This window comes from Panulirus ornatus, chromosome 2 (assembly GCF_036320965.1).
Source record: "Panulirus ornatus isolate Po-2019 chromosome 2, ASM3632096v1, whole genome shotgun sequence".
NCBI classification, from domain to species: Eukaryota; Metazoa; Arthropoda; class Malacostraca; order Decapoda; family Palinuridae; genus Panulirus; species Panulirus ornatus.
The window spans coordinates 27,458,958-27,479,840 of record NC_092225.1 but is presented as its reverse complement, the minus strand read 5'-3'; the positions used below and the strand labels follow the sequence as shown (position 1 = coordinate 27,479,840).

At 43.4% G+C, this 20,883-nt stretch overlaps 1 protein-coding gene across 1 annotated transcript; it reads left to right on the top strand.

Annotated features, from left to right (window-relative positions):
- Positions 1-824: 824 nt before the first annotated feature.
- On the top strand, positions 825-4,840 carry LOC139752713 (uncharacterized). The gene is made up of 2 exons (XM_071668541.1): positions 825-2,243; positions 4,315-4,840. Exons 1-2 carry the CDS (start codon positions 1,130-1,132, stop codon positions 4,662-4,664), a joined length of 1,464 nt encoding a protein of 487 aa, XP_071524642.1. The 5' UTR covers positions 825-1,129; the 3' UTR covers positions 4,665-4,840.
- Positions 4,841-20,883: the final 16,043 nt, after the last annotated feature.

The window sequence follows — 20,883 nt, the reverse complement described above, 5'->3', positions numbered from 1 at the left end:
TTCTACATTGACAGCCACGTCTTTTAATTTTTCCTCACGTATGACGAGATTTTGCAGTAAGGCTGGGATAACATGTAACGATTATTGTACGAAAATCTAGATAACTGTCGTGTGAGTTACTTACATATTGAGTATTATGTGTAAGGAGGTGGACTGAACACCAGCTACCATGTGTCAGTGAAACAAAAATAATAGGCAGCATCCTGGCCAGATAGGGGAACTTTACTGCCTCTGTAGCGTTGATCTGCGCCGCAATATTGACCTAATGTATTAAATTCCTAATCAGATAGCTTCCATCCCTGCCTCAAGTTACTGGACAGAAGTGTGATAGTTCTGAGGCGATCTTTTATTTAGCACCCACTTTTCCTTCTCTCTTTAATGAGGCAATGTCAAGTAAGTACGAACAAAGGCTTCATATGCATACTTTTAATCTCTCTCTCTCTCTTATGTGCTGTTCGGAAATTGGAGATTAACATCAGCAGCTCCGTCGTGTAGTGGTTGGTGTTACTGATTATGAGTACCACGGGGTTGCCCGGGGTCGGACCTCTCCATTAGTTCGAATCCTGGGCGTGGCAATCGGCCCACACCCAACCCAGGTGTTCATCCTACCCTCGGGGCTGGTCAATAAATGGATAAATAGGTACCTGGCTAAGGTTGAGGGTGTGTTGTACTTATACAAACCGTTACCCAGCTTAATTTAAGGTGAAATGTAAAAGCGTCACAAGCACAGTATAGCAATAAGGTGTAGCAACTCATTTGATGCAGTTAGCCCTCTCAACGCGACGCATTCCTTTCGTCATATTTTTTGTTGCTTTCAGAGTGGTATCGTTAGGAGCGTGCAGGCGCCTGTGGTGCGTGTGTTGGCTGGCATCAGGAGAGCCGTGTGGCGCACCTCGTAGGCTTGGAGAAGGTGTTTGGTGCATCCTGTGTGCTGTGGGAGGGCATGTGACAGTTCCGATGTTCTGGAGGAAGAACATTGCTTCCCCTGTTTGCTAGGGGAGGCGTGTGGCGCGCCCTCGGTGCTGGGGGGCGGCGTGTGGCGCGCCTTCTGTGCTAGTGAAGGCGTGTGGCTCGCCCTGAGTGCTGGAGAAGGCGTGTGGCGTACCGTATTGTGGTGTTGGGGCGGGCAATGAGCGGCAAGACTGGTCAAGGCACCTTCTACACCGTGGGACGGGTGTCCACTCCGGCGCCGCAGCACCTCTCCGCCAACAGCAGTACCACCAACGCCCCGGCCACCTACTCGGCCACCTTCACCACCACGCCTCTGCAGCACCTGGACTACACTCTGGCCAGCATGTCATCAGGTTACACTCTGCCGCCACTCTCGTACGGCTCGGAAGCCCACGCGCCCGACACCCACACCTCCACCACGGCTTATCCCTCCTCCTCCTCTTCCGCCACTACAACCTGTCCCTCCCCCACCACAGCCTCGCCCTCCTCCGCCACGAGGGGCATGGCCTGTGCCTCCCCCAACAACGCCTCCTCTACCGCTACCAACTCCCTCAGCGGCAGCAGTACCTCCAGCATCCCGGCCTTCCCTCGCTACGGCATCAGCACCACACTGACCGGCCGACCCGCCAGCACCCGCCCTGGCCTGGTGACTAGCATCTCCAGGTCCAACATCATCACCACCCGCGCCCCAGCCCTCACTGCCCACAACCCTACCCTCACCACGTACGCCACCTACAACCCCGCCATCAACAAGTTCACCACACACACACCCACCACCACCACCGCCTTCATCAGGTACCGACCCAACACCTCCACCTTCACGGCCCGCCCGCCGCCCACTTCCACCCTTACTAGCACAACCTCCACCTTCACGGCCCGTCCACCACCCACCTCCGCCTTCACGGCCCGCCCACCTCCCACCTCCACCTTCATAGCCCGCCCACCTCCCAGCACCATCTCCAGCCTCACCAGCACAGCACCTGTCTCGCACGTCTACACTCTCTCTCCTCCACTGACCAGGGAGAGGGACGGCTCTCCCCCGCCCGAGGGGAGGGGAGATCATCCTCCCCCTCCCAAGGTCACCCTCGCTAGTGCTGCCACCGCACACCGCCCGGCTCCCACTTGGCCTCTCAGGGTTAATCTCAGCTCCTCGGAAGGCTATGATAACCTTGACCTTGACCTTGGGGAGGAGGCGGGGCCTCCCAAAGGTCAGGTCAGGACACACATGACCAAGGAACAGTTTCTGGCTGTGCCTCAGCCTGACCTGGAGCTGCTGGACGCGGGCGGTACAGGTAAGATGCACCTCCTCCTGACCTGCCCTACACAGGTGTCGTTAGCACTGTGTGTGCATGTGTGTGTGTGTGTGTGTGTGTGTGTGTGTGTGTGTGTGTGTGTGTGTGTATGTGTGTGTGTGTGTGTGTATGTGTGTGTGTGTGTGAGTAGATCATGAGGGCAGGATGTTCCCATACAGTCACAGAAAAAACATGAGCGTCCCTCCCACAGACTCATGTCAACCCCCAAGACCCTTCACCATGTCACTTATGTCCTCACCTCCCTAAACCTCTGGTGTGTGTTACTGAACCTCCACCTCTCCCACCTCACACTGGTCTCCATCCACTGTCCTGTATTGCAGACGACACCAGCGCATCGTTCCACGCCTCGCAGTTTCCACTTCCATGATGTATTTTTTCGTACTTGCTCCTATCATCATTCTTCCTGTAATTCCTCTGTTTTCCTCACATGTATGGGAAGAGTGGGAAGAAGCCGTACACATTGCGGCTAAGGGTATGTATGTAGAAGTAAAGGAGATGTTTAATGTAAAGACGCTTAGAGGTACTGGGTACTGAGACATTTCAACCTGTCAGGAAAGACTGTAAGGCTCCAAGTCCCTGAGAAGAATTGTGATACAGTGACTCAGATCAGGTTTTTGCTTATTTGAGGAAAGAAATGTTGAATGGGCCTGGAGCTGTGGTAGTTGATGACACATTAGGTGCCGAGACAGCGTTGTGCAGGGGGAATCGGGTGATAACGATGAATCAAATCATCAGGTTTGTTATGAATATATTATACTTCCAGAGTTACCTTAACGATGGGTCTTGTCTACAGGAAAGCTAACATAACTGAAATGCGTCAGGAACTACGATATGTAGATTGGATACATGTTCTAGAGGCAGATACAGTTGAAGGACTTTCGAAACAATGTCAAAATAAAAGTCAGCTCAACATAAGTAAAGAGAATTATAACGAATTTTTGTCATTGTAATCCCAACATAAGAATCGTACAACGGAACCAGCTTGGATGACGGAAGTCAATAGAACTTACTAGTTTGTTTGTTTTGTTTGTTAGTTGTTTGAGTTTTAGGCCAAGCAACTGCCAGGGGTAATTAAGGCCAACCCTTAATGGTTATATTAATACAGAGATTTAATACAGATAATGTTAAAAAAAAAAGCTAAGAAGCAACATATGCGAACATCAGAACAGTTCAAAATATTCAAAGGAATGACAAGAAATCTTCAGATATACGAGCAGATTCGGGCCTTTCGGCCCCTCTTCCGTTCGCTCCTGCTGAGGATTGCTACGCTATCCCTCACCACCACCACCACTCCTTCCCTCCCTAGCCAACACACCCTCCCCACCACCAGTTTGTTCCTACTATTTTCTCTCTGTGTTCCTCCCGTCTCCACTTGATGTTTCTCACCATATTCTCTCATCATCATCTAGTAGTAGACTGGCCCGGTATTTTTTACCTTTATTTTGCCGTTATGTGGGAGCTGCTGTCCCACCCCTGCCACTCACCCTCACTCTCTCTCACCGTTCGCTCCTGCTGAGGATTGCTACGCTATCCCTCACCACCACCACCACCACCACTCCTTCCCTCCCTAACCAACACACCCTCCCCACCACCAGTTTGTTCCTACTATTTTCTCTCTGTGTTCCTCCCATCTCCACTTGATGTTTCTCACCATATTCCCTCATCATCATCTCGTAGTAGACTGGCCCGGTGTTTTTTACCTTTATTTTGCCGTTATGTGGGAGCTGCTGTCCCATCCCTGCCACTCACCCTCACTCTCCCTATAATGACAGCGTCAGATATGGATGAGGCAGGTGTTAGGTGAGTAGGTATATACACCAGCATCGTAAGGCAGGCTCATCCCAGACCATGTTTACCCCTGGGTTGACAGTAGCGCCATCAGTAGTGTTGGCGACACACAGCTCGTGCAAACATCCTTGGGTCTGTTGCTTTGGTTGCAAGACACAGCCTTGGCTGTGGTACCGACGCCTCTGTGACACATAACTGTGGTACAGACAAGGTTGCTGAGAGGTTTGATAATATATACGTATACATATCACCCCCCGTATAGCACTGCGAGGGTGGCAGAGCGCCCAGGAGAGGCTGGACGAGCGCCGACGGGGCGGAGTGTGGAGCCTCTCGCTCTACCCCACCTCCTCCACCACGGCCTTCACCACCACCACCGCCTCCACCACCACGGCCTTCACCACCTCCTTCACCAGCAGCAGCACCAGCAGCGCCGCCACCACGGAGGGCACGGCCAACCTGGGCAACAGCGTTACCGCCACCACCGCTGCTGCCGCCTACTGTAACCAGGTGGGTCACCCGTGCCTCACACTCACGTCACGCCTCCCGTACTGGCACCTACAGGGACACGTTAGTGGCTGTTACTACACGGTAGTGCCTGTTACTATACGGTAATGATTGTTGCTACACGGTAATGATTTATTGTACGGTAATGACTTACTACACGGTAATGACTGTTAGTACACGATTACTTCACTGTAATGACTGTTACTACACGGTAAAGACTGTTCGTTCACTGCAATGACTGTTGCTTCACTGTAATGACTGTTCCTTCACTGTAATGACTGTTGCTTTCCCTGTAATGACTTGCTTCTCTGTAATAACTTTTCCTTCACTGTAATGACTGTTGCTTCACTGTAATGACTGTTTCTTCCCCTGTAATGACTGTTGCTTCACTGTAATAACTTTTCCTTCACTGTAATGACTGTTGCTACACGTCAGATCAACGGGAACACCTGATAATCTGACCTGTATTTACGGAAGTATAGAAGCTTTGTACTGTGTGAGTCTTGACATATTACGTGCAAAGTGTTAATGTAGAGAGCAGTGGTCAGTGTTGGTCGGGACCACTATTCAACACAGGGTACGACCCATGCTCAAGGGTCTTACGAGCGCTTTCGTGTATTACCATATCTTTAGGGGAGGGCACAGAAACAACCAAAAATTCAGTGCCTAGCCCATAATTATGGACCAGAGGCAATGTGTTGTTTCCAGTTACGTTTGTCTGGACTGCAGCAGGAGACTTGGCAACGCTGATATCACAAAACTTTATTTCAAGATCAAAACAAAATTAAGCACCAGGACCTTATATCTAGCGACTCGTGTGACTTCAAGACTTGCATCACAATATCTCAGGCAACACAACTTTCTGTAACACATCATGTAACGCTGTTTTACAACACGATCTCCGCCAACTTACTTTCTGTAACACACGTAACACTTTTACAGCACTATCTCTGACAACACTTTTGCAGGATTTCGTCTTAACCAGTGTTTCCCGCAACACAATCTTTCAACACTGTCTTCTAGAACACTTAGCGTTCTAGACTGTGTGTTCTGCAACACTGTTTACGTAACTCTTTTGCAATACTGTGGCTGATGAAAGTGTTTCCCTGCTGCAGGCTGTGGAGGGTGACGAGGGGGAGGCTGGGGGAGTGTGGACGGTGGAGGGGGGTGGGGGAGACGACCCACTGGCCAAGAGAAACTCCAGCCTGCTGGCCTCCCCCCTGGAGGAGGGGTCCCATCCTCCGGCCCCGCACCCAGACACGTCCGACTCCTGTTTCACCATGCACGACGTCCCCCTCAAAGGTGAGTCTGTGCCAAGTCCTGGAGGTCCTGCTTCACCATGCATTACGTCGTCCTCAAAGGTGAGTGTCGAGCAGGTCCTTGGAGGTCGTGCTTCACCATTCACGATGTACCCCTCGAATGTGACTCTTGAGCAGGTCCTTGGAGGTCGTGCTTCACCCTTCACGATGTCCCCCTCAGAAGTGAGTCTATGGCAGGCCCTGGAGGTCTTGCTTCACCATGCACGATGAAGTCGGTGGGGCGTGGTAGAGAGGAAGAGATGGCGGATATACGTTAAAAGGCGCACGATATCTGTGGCCAGATGGTGGGGGCACGGTGGAAGGGGCCGGTTGGTGGAAACATAGTAGACAGAGCCAGTTGCTGAGGCACGTTTAGACGGGGTTAATTGGTAGGGTCACGGGCATGTTGGGGACCCGGTATCTGTGGCCAGTTTCTGGGGGATCGGTAGACGAGGTCAGTTGTTGAGGGCACGCTAGCTATGGCCAGTTGATGGGGCACGGTTGACGGGGCCAATTGGTGGGAGCACGACGGAAGGACAACTTGTAGTGGAAAGGCTTAAGGAGTTCATCGCTCCAGTTGTATCTTTCTTGAATCGTCCTCATTATCTCCAGGACCTCCTAATATCTGTAAGTTATATAAATTATTCCCACAAGGAATTCGGTGACAACAAGGAAACGCCAAAGGCAACACCACACTTGAAAGCCACTTGAGAAACAAACGGAAGTCACTGCTCAAATATCATCCAAAGAAAACGAGACTACTAAGTCAGAGAAAGGGAAGCCCTGGATCAACTGGCTCTAATGAGACACAGGACAATTACCTAACAGACGAGAGACTTCTCGACTGTCCCTTGTCCCTCATTGGTAACAACATACCAAAGGTACGCACTGCCACCTTAAAAAAGAGATTACAGCCCCAAGGAGATAGAAACGAACCAGTGTATTGCTTGAAAAGGCCACCAGCATCTCAGCATTCACACTCCACACGGAATATTTTTCCTTGAGATATAGGAAATCCAGGACAGTGATGACACCAAAACAAGATGTGTCAGAACTACCAACCTTACCAGTTAACAGAAGATATTTGAGTAATCAAACGTAAATTAAGGGCTTCCAAGGAGCAACAGCTGCTACGGTATAATCAATCTGGATTCCAATGGTGGCAGAAGCACCACCTCTGGAATCTCGGTCGCTGTAGAAATAAAAAGCCCTCACCAAAGACCCCGGAATAACCTGCACACTTATACACGAGGACATAACCAAGGCCATCGGCATGGTGTTGAGGAGCAATGGTACTTTACACATTATTGCTGTAACTAACCCTACGAGTCCCTCAAAAGGGAACAACATAAGTGTGTATTGTATATCTGAACGACTCGAGGAACAGCCTTGTACGTGCCACCACCTTCTTAAATCACTGACGTATGTTTATATCCAATTAATAAGCCAAAGCATATTAAGTAATTTTCATGAAACATCTGCACATTATGTATGCTGATATTGCAGATACCACATTATAAGACAAGGGCAATACGATTCGTCAACATCATCTTGGACCCGCAATGGGTCCGGCCGAATTCCGGGCGCGGGAATCAACCCACAGCCAATCCCAGCTGTTTGTCCTCCCTTTGGGCCTGGTTGATTGATATTGTGTACCTGGGCTGGGGTATGTATGTGTGTATACATAGGAGTAAAGACTCGGTACATATGTTAAAGGTTAAGAAACTGGGCAACGCGAGTGAGACTAACAAAAAACAAAACAAAAAAAATCACCACTAAAGACATGATTAATGCGGACAGGATACATAGATTTAAGACGTTTCATGATAGTAGAGAATAATCAAGAGATGGGGCCCCACGAGTGTACAACTCCCTCCCCATACAGTACAGGTGGTTAATTACCACCTGTATGCTGGGAATATATATGCAAGGCTTCAAATTTACACATTCAGAAAATCAGCCACATATCAGCAAACCTACACCACACCATCTTGCCCCACCCCACCCATCTCTTTTCACCCTTCTAACTACTCGTTGTTGGAAGCCAGGCAGTCGACATTGCAGCTAGGCTGGGTGTGTTGAGAGGAATTGTAGGGTCATGAGGACAGTGTATATGGACTGAGGGTTGGGTCGATACTAGCCATAAGTACTGGGGCAAGGTAGTGGCGGTAAGCGGACTGGGAGGTACTGGGAGCTAGAGCAGTGGGGGAACTGGAATGTGGGTCGGATGGTAAATAAGGTGAGATGGTGTGGGTAAAGAGGGATGAGGAGGGACTGTTCGGAGAGGATATATATGTCTGTGGCTATGTTGGAGAAATCTGATGGGAGCGACGCTGGTGGCGAGGCTGCTTGTTCCTGCCAAGATTAGTTGATGCCATACAAGTGGCGGTGGAATCACGTTAGAATCGCAAGCCAGAGTAGGAGGAGGAGGGGTGGAGGTGTCCTGCTCCCCTCTCCCTCTCCTGATAGGAAAGGTCTACATCTGTCATCTTAATTATAACCTATAACATCACATATAACTTCATTTGATGGATAGATACTTGCGTATTTGAGATCTTCAAGAAAAGCTCTTCCAAACAAATCTGTCCACCCTACAACCAACCCATCATCACATCCAACCTTCGTTTAAAGCTACCTTGTTTTATCATGATAATCAAATGTGTGTTTACGTGTTTATCACCTCAATTCAATTTTTCCGTTCTAAGGACTTATTTATGTTATACAAGCAGATCAGCTCTCAGAGCCAACATGCTGTTTTACAGTCCATGTAATTTATTTTCCAGTAAGTGTCTTTTCTAAAGACAATTTGCCCACCTAGTAAAGAACCACTTAAAAAAGACATGCTTTAAATCCATGTCAATAACTGATAGATTACAGTTACTAGTAATAAAAGTATCTGTGTCATCAAATCAACCAAGGAAGAATCATTGGTAACGGGACCTCGGGTTATCTTTACGAACACTTTGAACAGTGGAAAAAAAATTGTATTGATTAGGCCACACTGGCTTAATATAACACTGGTGTCATCTTGTAGGCTTGATGGTTGCTGTAACAGGGGAAAGTGGTTAGTTTTAGACACACGACCGAGATTCCTATCAAGTAAAAAGAAGCGACGGTAAATTTACTCGCCTAGGGTGAATAAAAGAACTGACGTAAAATAATAACTTTGTAAAACGATGGATAGAACTGACTCAAAAAACATGGACGTATTTGAATATCTTGTTCTGTAAAAGGATGAATACGTAACCCAGATTTTTTTCTACTCATACTTTTTGATGTTTAGATGGTGAATAAGGTAATATTTATAGCCTCTTTTTTATACATCCACACCGTCAACGGCATATCTCTTCCCCCACCCTATTTCTGCTCAGCCAGTGGGTAGGTAGAGCTCCCGGCCGCTCACCTTTCCTTAAATATTATTAGCCTCAGAATGAAGTATACATGAACATGGAGAACAAATAACTGATATACCCTAACAAGGCAAAATGAAGGGGAAACTATCGAGTGGCATGAACATCAGTATTTCAAACTTCTGCTAAAAATAACTTCCTGTGATCTTGGCAGATCCTCATTCACTGCTCATAGATAGAAATATCTCGTGTCTGAAAGCACCATTTGCTCTTCAAACAATGTCCTTCTATCCAAATGGGTAAGGTTTTACATTGTTTTCTGGCTTAAAACTCCCGTTGCTGTTAGTTAGACAATACGGATTTCAAATGTCCGCTGTTGTGCAGGGAAGGCAATTGCTGATGGCATATAAACGCTCTTCATCAGTGATTTGGACATTAATTGGCAGAGATGAAAGCAAACAGCCTCTTTTTACATACTAGAATATGAATTAAAGCTCAAAATGATTTACATGAATGAGTATTTGAATAATGATGCAAGGGCGCCGTGAAATTTTTCCCCAGTACGAGGAAAGGAAGACACCGACATACCTTTAATTTACTTCAGTACCTAAAACTTATCTCGCTAAAATGATGATAGTGATTGAACTAGCTTTTTTTTTTATATCAATATCGTTTGTGCTAAGCTTGTCAGGTATGGTCAGGTCGATATAAAAGTTCCAGTTAAAGTGTTAAGGTTCCTCTAACTTACCTGCCCGTGGGCGCGGTCCTAACCCAGGGGTGAACAGTGCCAGAATAAACATCAACAATTCAATTTGATGGATATATATTTTTTAAAGCCAAACTAAACCTGTAGAAACTAAATCTTGTGTGCATTTAGAAATAAATAAGTGTCAGTCCTGCTTTTGATATGCGGTCAAGTTACAGAAAAAAGTTGCCTTTTATTTAACAGCAGCAGTGTTGATTGAATATGAAAATGGCTGAGGGGGTGTAAGTGAAGTAGATTTTTTACTAGATGAGGATTTGGAGGTGGCAATGGTGGGTAGAGGGAGGAGGGAAAGGTTGTGAGGAAGGCGGTCCTGGGATTCGTAGGGTGAGGGTCTACCCTGGAGGGTTGGCAGCCTTGGTATTGACAACAACAACTCGGGACCACAAAACAAACGCCAGGGGTTGAAAAAAATATGGTGAATATGTTTCCCCTCACGTGCCTAGTGGAATAACGCCGGCTAACCATGGTCAGGTCAGGTCGCCCCGAGTCACTGGCTTAGTCTACGACCCAGTGACCCTGCCAGATGAACTAGTTTGGCCACCGTGGGATGGAAATGTTACGGCGGACCAACAAGTCAGATGTGGTGAGCCTTTTCAGAGGTGAGTAAACCACTGTGTGTACCAACATATGGCACGGGCATGAGTCATAATATTCGCTGTGGTTTCTTCACGAAACGTTGGATTTTATGCCAATATTGGTTTATGTACACTTGTGTTAGATTTTGGTTAGAATTTAGGATTAGGTCTTGGGTGAGGGTATGAGGCACGGAATCTTCAGCGGCCCATTGAATTACCCAAATGAAATTCAGTTTACTCCAATGAAAATGTATTGAACCCAGATGAAGTTATTGCTTGCATGATATGAGCTAAATTACATCGAGAAGGTGCTATTATGCAGGATAATCATCACAGTAATCTTATAAATCACCTGCTTCCTGATTGGAAGTTACCTTACACAAGCATAGGTTTTGTTTTTAATGTCCTGTTCTGCTGATTTACATTGGTTAGGTTTCTTTACATAGTTTCAGTACATTACTCGTGTCCTAGGCAAGGTTTCTGGAGATTTGGTTATTAATTTATATGTTGATGCGTTTTTCTGTTTTGATCCCACTGTCTCCATTCACTTCTTTCATTATTTTTTCCTCATAATTTTTTGCTTCATAATCAATAATGCTTTTTATTGCCAGTTACTGGCCTTGATTTCAGTTGCGTACATGACTGATCAGCTGATGGCGATCAGGCAGCAAGTGATAGGAGAGATTCCTTTGATATTTAAATAATGCAATATCATTGTGATGTAATTTAGTCTATTTTATGCAAGTAATGACTTCATTTAGACTCGTTGTGCTTTCATCTGGGTAAATTGCTTGCTGTTGCGGGTGTGTTTGGGTAAACTGTCTTGTCTTCTGGTTAGGTTTTGCTGTGTATTACCAGTTGAGCCATACATTGAAACTAGTTTTGGATTTCTCATTTAGTATTTAGAGAACATTTGTGGATTGTGATTCATGGGTCTCCATAAGTAACAAATTCCACTGAAATTTGCACCAATGAATGTCATAATGAAACTGTACGCACATCTTCAGAAGCAATGGAGACATTCTGTTTCCTGTGGGGCAGGGTATCAGAAATGGATGAAGGTAAGTAAGTATGAATATGTACGTGTGTATATATGTGTATGTTGATATATATATATATATATATATATATGTATAATTGCGTGTATGTATATATATGTGTATATGAATGGATGGGCCATTCTTTGACTGTTTCCTGGCGCTACCTTGCTGACGCAGGAAACACTGGTTAAGTATAATGTAATATATATATATATATATATATATATATATATAGGGTATCCCTGGGGATAGGGGAGCAAGAATACTTCCCACGTATTCCCTGCGTGTCGTAGAAGGCGACTAAAAGGGGAGGGAGCGGGGGGCTGGAAATCCTCCCCTCTCGTTTTTTTTTTTAATTTTCCAAAAGAAGGAACAGAGAATTGGGCCAGGTGAGGGTAGTCCCTCAAAGGCCCAGTCATCTGTTCTTAACGCTACCTCGCTAATGCGGGAAATGGCGAATAGTTTGAAAGAAAAAAGAAAGAAAATATATATATATATATATATATATGTGGACGTATGTATATACATGTGTATAGGGTGGGTTGGGCCATTTCTTTCGTCTGTTTCCTTGCGCTACCTCGCAAACGCGGGAGACAGCGGCAAAAAAAAAAAGAATATATATATATATATATATATATATATATATATATATATATATATATATATATATATATATATATATATATGAGGCATAAATAGCAAGTGCAGTTTGTGCTAACATCCATGTGATTCACAGTAGTAGCCCAATTTAATTTTAGTTTATTTCTGCTGAACGTATTAGCTAGTACAGGAGTTTAGGTGAGGTTTTCATAGGTTCTCTTATTGTTTTTTCTTTTATATGAAATAACTCCATATTTTCCCAGATGTACTGGTAACTGTCTTGAGTTGTTGGTGAATATGTTTTCGATAATTTTGCACGAGAATGGGCTGTTTTCTGAGTATTGAATTCTAATCATTATTAATAATGCCTAATAGGGTTACACAGTTATAGTTGTCAGGCAATGATTAGACGAAGCCCTAATTGTCTGGCACTAGTACCTTATACCCCCGCTGAGGAAAAGAGGCATGTTTTGCTCTTGCTTACTTCATCTAGAGGTCAATATTTACCTTAATTTTCATCATTATGGTATACAATACTGAAGTATATCACAGACAAAATCATGATCTATCTTCTTCCTTCTTGGTTGCTTGCACTTAGAACAAGTTATCTTGATTAACAAACAGTCTTAGAACAGACTACCCATCAGTTTAAAGTGTATGACTTCATAACCATACATGAAAGTATAAGGTATTTTTGATTTGCTAGGGAAAGTTAGGTTTGGTTTTTGTAGTTTCTCTTGATTTCAAGAAATGTTTCATGTACTTTTACCTGCACAGTTTTCTTGATCATCATCTTTCTCTCCAAATCTAAATCACTTGTAGCAAGTACAGTAAAAGGATTTCATTGATGTATGTTTTATCCAAATCCGTTATTTGTGTGAATGTATTGACAGGTTTGCAAATGTTTTTTATCATGTTGAGGTTGCTTGTAGATGACAATATTTTTGGCATATTTTGGCAATAACAGTGAAAATCAAGATAGATATTAGCTGATAGGGGATTTTAAGTGAAGTTTTCATATATACTGTTGATTTTTACATCTACTCAGTGTACTCCTGTATTATTTATCCCCTAACTTCAGAACTCATCCCACCATTTATTTTTATAAATTGAAGAAATACTGGATAATGATTCAAATTACACTCCATCAGTCTTGACATATTCACACATTAAGTACACTATAATTGCAAAATAAAATCAGTAATATTTTGATATTAATTTTGTGGAATTTTGATATTTACACTTTGTGCCTCATAACTTTTTTTAGGTAGAGTTGTAGTTTAATGCCACAAATCTGACTGAGGAATACAAAACATTCTTTTGCAGTAATGATGTGTACACTGTGTTGAGGTTACATATATATTTTGGGAACATGATTGGGGTTTTTTATATCCTGTGTCTTTGAATAAGCCAGTATTAGGGAAGGGCTATGAAATTTAGGGAAAATTTGGAATTCATTCGTATAAATCAATGTGAAACGGTTGTATAGATTATCGTGAAATATGAAAACCTTACTGAACGTCCTCATGCAGCTGACACATACTTTTTTATGCCATTTCAAAAATGTAACAGTTTTGGACATGTGCCTCCAACCCAGTCGCTACATTTCTGTCTGCATGCGAAGGAAGGTTCTCCAGTGTTCTCATCTAAAAGTAAATAAACATTCTTTTGAATTATTTCCATGGATAGTGTATGAGCTTTTTCATAGGGTGTCCATGTGGTGAACTTGGCCGTGCCTGTACTTCCGGAATCTCATTTGCAGACACATTTTCTTGCTTCTGAGCAAAATATGGGTCTTTTCTGCTTGAGATAACTTCTTAGGACTCATTGTTAGTTACTGGTCGAGGAAAAATATCAGATGGGACAGAAATAGCAGGAATATCACTTAATACATGGACTTTAAGCAAAAGTTGCATCCCTTCACCCTCAATACCATAGGGAAATTGAGGCTGAAAATCATGTGATCTGACTTCTGTGACTTTATTATGCTAACAGGTATACAGTATCCCCACCATAAGCAATTAAAAGGATTTTTTCCACAAATAAACCCAGTGCTTAAAAGGTTTATATTAAACAGTATTTTCTTTTTTGTTTTTTAGATGACATGACTCTTATATTGTAATCTGTACATATTGTACCATAACTGAGTATTTTGTAAGCTTAGTGCAGTTCTAAATGTTTATTTGTTGTAGTATATGTAAATGTATGCTGTACACAGTATTGTAATGTCTCATATTGGGTAACATTAGGGGCCCAGCAGTTGCTGGATTTTAGAATTTCATGGATTTTTAGGATCAGTTTTACCAAGGGAACCTGACAGCAAGTTATATAAATCATAGCACACTTTCCAGGGGTTTGCATGCCTGCTTACCCTGAGGTGAACTAGGCAGACATAGGCTAGGGGTATGTGGAATGTGAATGTTGTTTCTCATTTTTTTCATGCTGTTTTATTTTTTGTACATTTATGTGTGAAAATATATTCCCCGTTACATCATACTTTTCCTTAATGATGTAAAAATGAATTCCCTATTTTGTACTGTGTGTGATATAGTGATTTGACATTCATAAAAGTGTAGATAGTTTTACCTGTCATATCACTCAGTAGAAATGTTAACTCAGCTCCTAGCATCACCACAACTGTACTTTACCTTCAATATTACTCCAATATCCCGACTCTGACTCACACCACCATTTTCATCACCACCATTACCATCACTAATTATACCTCCAACATAACCAGTAATTGTATTTTATGCATCAATGAGGCCCTGACTTAAAAGTGGGTATATAGCCATTGGTATAGGGAATTTGTTAGTGGTTAGTGTAATTCCATCCAATATTTCGTCTAGCAACATAACTTAGAAAGGCATGGGGCTGCACGTACAGCCATGCTACAGAACTTGCCTCTAGATTTGATGTCTTTTCTCTTGCTGGCCTTAGAATGTACACCCTCTGCCTGTTTGGGGTTATAATCGGCAAGTGGTCAAAATTTGGATGAGACTTCTAAATGAATCCATGTAACAAAGCTTCATGTTGGGAAATGTCTTTACCTCTTTTACTGATCATACTTAAGTCTGTTCACTGTTGGTGGTTACCTTTCAGTACTATTAAAGGATTCCGGGGCAAATGATGGTGAGTCTGGATTATTTGACATGGTAGCATCAGATGTTATATTCGATACATGCTTGATAGAGTCTCTAGATTGTGGCTAGTACTTATAATCAAAATCAGTCATTGAACTATTCCTGAAAATCTAGCACTTTAGATTTCTTCACGTCAGTTGTATAGTATTTATAAAGAATTTATGCTTTATGGAGAGACAATTCTATTAAGTAGATGATGATCTTAGTCCATAGCTACATTGAGTGAACTTATTATACTTTATCATTTTATGGAAATGATCCACTCTTTTCATATGATCATTAAAGTCACTTACGGCCTTTGGTTTTTTCAGATATTGTTTCCACTGAAGTAGAACCATCACTATTATGAATCCCATTCCTTCTTCTTCTATTGTGTCTACAATATGGCTTGCAGTAACCAGAGAAACAACTTTTTTCTTTCTAAACATTGTTAAACAAGTTGTCCTTCCATTGAAAGAACAGTATCATAAGGCACTTATCCCCCCATATCTGTCTGGTATATTTGATTGTCACATCTCAAAAGCCAGATGATTCCTCTTAGAAATAGACTCTTCATTGAGGTTGAGTTGCTTGTTGAAGGTTGAGACATGGTGTTCCTGTTCAACAAATATATTGTTATATATGAGGTAGTCCCACCATCATTATTTATTGTCAGTCTCAAAATCTTGGTAGTTTCATAGATATTCTCATCATTCCACTTGCTCTTTGTATGAAATGTTTCACATCTCAAAGTCTGTTTAGTATACAAGCTAGTTTTAACAGCAGAAACTAGTAACACTTGTTATGAACAGCTGAATGAATCCCAGTGCTGATGTTGGTGTAGGGTCAGTCAGACCAGATGTACTAGTGAAATCCTTCTCATATGGCTGCAAATTATCACTGCTCCACAATGAGGTGGGCATGGACTGAGTTGCATCCCATCATGAAGAGCAGCAGTAGATAGCACCAGAATCCACCTTCCCCTTCCATCTATACTACCACAGGCATAGGATTAGAAGTAGGCACTCTTTCACTCAAGTACATAGACAACTACCAGGACTCATATATGCCAAAGGCATATGTATAGCATGCCATTTGAATGTTGTGATACAATGGCTCCAAATTGATTTTTTATGAACTTTCAAAGCAAATGTTGATACGCTGTTAATAGGTTGAAGTAGGGCATGTGAAATGGCCAGGAGAACCACAGAAAGGTCTGTGATTATGGTTCAATGCATTATACCCTGCGCTACCTTGCCAAAGCTTGAAAAAAAACTGTAAAGGTTGACAATCTTAAGAAAAACTCGTAATTGCTTCCGATCCAGAAAATGCACGGGTAAACTCAGGTAGCAATAGGTGTTTACTTAGTTGAAGTGCTGGCGGTGTTATCAGGCGTAGCTGAGGTTGAGGAAGAGTAAACATGAGTGTCATCTGCGTGGGAGGCCCGGTCCCGGTATTTCACTCCTTGCTTGAGATGATCGGCATTGTGGTTGAAGGATACTTTCAGATTTCTTTGATTAACTTTTGTTTGATGTTGGCTAAGGTAGTTATAGGTGATAAAATCTAAAAAAAAAAGAGTTGCGGTGCATGGGGGCTTCACTGGGCATCAGGACCTGTGCGTTTGCTGGGGTATGGAATGTCTGACGTGAGGCATTAGAGCTTTTGGCCGCCAATCTCTGTTGACTCCTACGACTGAGAGTAATGTTCAGGATCATAAGGTCAGCTTGGAAGACTTTGGATTTCTTAGCATTGGTTAAGGTCGTAATAGTATTTGAACCTGTGCTGCAGGATAACTGTGGGTAATGACTAGTTAAGAATATTGACTATTTAACTTGGTCTAGATAGTAGTGCTTGCTACAAGTAACTGATTTGGACCCCATTGAATAAGTCAGATATCAATTTGATATTCTTCGTAGTCTCGAAGTGGATTGTGTGTACGGCCGTGTGTGTGTGTGTGTGTGTGATAGGAATTGATATTTTGATCTCCCAAGACTATTGTATGTAGCCATGTGTGGCACTGTAGTGATGTTGTTTGACTGTGTTAAGAGTGAGTGCAGCCATACATATGACTGGTGTTGCTGGCGGTCCCCAAGACCAGTGTGAATGGCTGGCTACATGTGTGTCATTTTGCTGTTGGTCTCCAGGAAGTGTGTGGTATATACAGTGGTGGCAACGGATTATTCTGTATGTGGTACTAGTTATTAGAGGGGTCATATATATATATATATATATATATATATATATATATATATATATATATATATATATATATATATATATATATATAATGAAGACACATGTATAGTAAAAGATATGAGTAGTTCATGGTCCCTAGTCATTGGGTCCCACGACCATTAGTGGCGTATTAGAAAATTATTACACGTATCCATTCCCGACGTCTCGTTCGTGGAGCAACTTAGATGGCGGTGGCACATGAGCAGGCATACTGGTGCGTGCTTAACCGAGATCATACCTCATATGACGACACGAGTCTACCTACGTCTTCAGTCACGTTAACTTTCTGCACGTCATGGTATTTTTCCAATCATCCATGGTATGTCTTGTACAGGAATGGCCTTTCAGGTCCCAAGGCACATTCTCCATGGTCATTGCCTGTCATCCGGCCTGCCTTACATTAATGTTCAGCCATGGCGCTTCTTACCTGATCAAGGTGTACCATATCCAGTTATAGAGACATTACATCAGATTGTTATTTTTTTCCCCACTTGTTCATGGGAGTCTGATATGCCGTTGGTGTGCCCATACATTCGAGCTGTCATGTTTCGCCGTATTGTCCGGCTTATCGGTTCTCTGTATATGTACTTCCTTTGGCTTGGTGTTGTGGGCCAAGGTTTGGCGTGACGATATCTGATCCTGGTGCGATATATCCGGTCTTGGTGCCACATGTTTTATTTATGACGCTACAGGTCCGGCCGTGGTACCTTCGCGTAGGTTTAGCCATATGTGTACCATAAGTTCAGCCATATGTGTACCATAGGTTCCGTCATATGTGTACCATAGGTTCAGCCATATGTGTACCATAGGTTCAGCCATATGTGTACCATCGGCTCAGCCATATGTGCACCATAAGCCCGGCCTTGGTACCGTAGTTCCGCTCTTGGTACCATAGGTCCAGTCTTTGTGCCGGATGTCCAGCCTTGGCACCATAATGACTCGTCATGGTGCATAAAGTCTAGTCAGCGGTGAACACATCCAGTATTAGTGTATCGCTTTTTCTTATCGTGTCTCTGGCAGCGTACATCACGAAGGTGTTGGGGGGAGGGATACGTGTGGCGGGCCCCCCTTCTCTGGAAATACCCGTGAAGAATCGCATTCAGATATTGATCTGATTGTCGATAACCACACCGTTGGCAATATTACTGTATTTAGTCGTATATGTATTGTTGCATGAACTGTATAGTACGGGCATTGATGTATCAAGGTGTCTGTAGGGTAAAAGCCTCTCGTATATCAGATGTATAGTTTGCGGGAAGGACGTTTTGTGTGTGTGTGTGACGTCAGGTAAGTCATTGTCACGGGTGTGGGCGCTCGCCAAGTGTCGTGTATGTTTTGATTTATGAATGATTAAAGATGTCTACGTACGATGCAGGCTCAGGAGAAAATGTTATTGGGTTTAACTGATCAAACGGTTTAGTGTAACCTTCGTGTTTTTTTTTCTCCCCCCCCACCGGAGTTAGCGTTATGTATGAAGTTGCTGGCCAATAACTGTCGTCACAGAAAACTTGGGTTTTGTGTATCGTACGGTAGTCGTTTTCTTTGAAGGTTTCTTTCCCGTTCCGTCGAAGATTATGTTTTATTCGTGTTTCTTACACAGGCTGAAAGTGACTAGGAAAGGTGGGTTCCTCAGTTAGGATGTGGAGTTCGTCACAAAGAAGGTTAGACCGTAGTGTGAACGTGATACTGGTATAATGTGGACTGGTACCCTGTCGACAATATGGTATAGCTCCACATTGATCATGGAGGGTAGCAGGTCTGTACTGCTGAACAGGATGTCCTCTTTCACAGCCTTGAGCTTCTCTCCTCCCCCTGTGTACTTTTACACCCAAGTCTTCCTCCTCTGAGATATTACTTGAATTGGTTTTGTTACGGTTAGTAAAAATGTCAGGGGATGATAGAATTATGATCATGTCAACAGGTATATGGAACCTTGGCACGGTTGGCTGCAACTGTTGGCTGCCTCTCTCACCCGTGTATGTGTGGACATGAGATCATCCACCAGAAGACGTAATCCCTTTTTACATAAAAGAAAAAAATGTCTGGTAACATTACTTGCAAAACGGAGTAAAGTAGAGAATACCTGCTGGCCTGATGACGTGTTTTTATTTTCAAGTATGCCGGAATCATTCGCTGAATAATTGAAATCGTCGTCCGCGACAGAGGATGTATCAGTGAAGCGAAGTGAGAGGATATGGTTCAGTTGATGATATGCAACTGACGTATCTAGAAAAGATGGAGGTGGTAATGTAGAGGGCGTGTACGACTAGTTACTGTTCCAGATGGTATATATATGAAACATTTTTTTTTTTTACTCGTCGTGGTCATGAACACACACACCACAATCACCACCGTGGGAGGTAACGAGACATGTTACTCCAGTGTCATGAGGGAACATGACAGTGTTAAGCTGTCAGAACCACGGAGAAAAGAAAATGTGCTCGATCCAGTCTCTTGCCGTTTAAGGACAGTGAAAGACGGGTTATTTTGTTGATTTCAGTCGCAGGAATCGTATAGGACCGAAAACAAATGAATAATGGAGTAGAATATGAAATATCACTCTCCTGCTCGTTAGCGCCACTTTGTTGATGAAAAACAAGGGGGAGTTTATATTAAATAACGTTATAGTACAGGCTCCCGTCCGGTTGGTATTCCTGATTTTTAGTACAAAATACAAAGCGTATGAATTGCATGCCTCCATGGTATGCTCATTTGGCCAGTCTGCGTCGAAGGTAGTTGGTATATAAGATCGTGTAGATAATGTTAAGGTGAATGGCGGAGACCCTTCGTGATTGACACAGCTCCTGGCTTGGGAAATATTAATGTGTGGCAACTCTCACAGGCTGCCAGAGTTTCACGCACGCATGCAGGTACACACGCACGTTTGTCTTCCTTGACGTGCACTCAGGTTTGCAAGTATACATACACCCGTAAACACGTATATGTATGTATGATAACCCTCTGGGTCAGGTTGTGGACCAGCCCATTATACCGTAGGGTCGTCCCTACGTAGGCTCAAGGGTGTTAAAAGTTAGGCATTGACGACAATGTTCGGTCCGTGAGTAACTGCTAAGTATGATCAAGAAGTATGTCAAGATATACTTGTGATATTAAAAACAAATAGAGTGTCATGAGGTCTTTCGACGCATTGAAAAATTCTTTTGATGTCAAGGAACAGTGGACGTCGTACCTTTGCTTTAGATCTTGGGCGAAAATAGTAATTGGTTACCGTAAAAGTTTAGTGTTAGGGCCAATACCGTTACCGATGTATGTAAGTGACTCGTCAAGAAGGATTCATACCTAACTCTTGTAAAAGACTAGACTCGCGTTAGTTGTTTCTA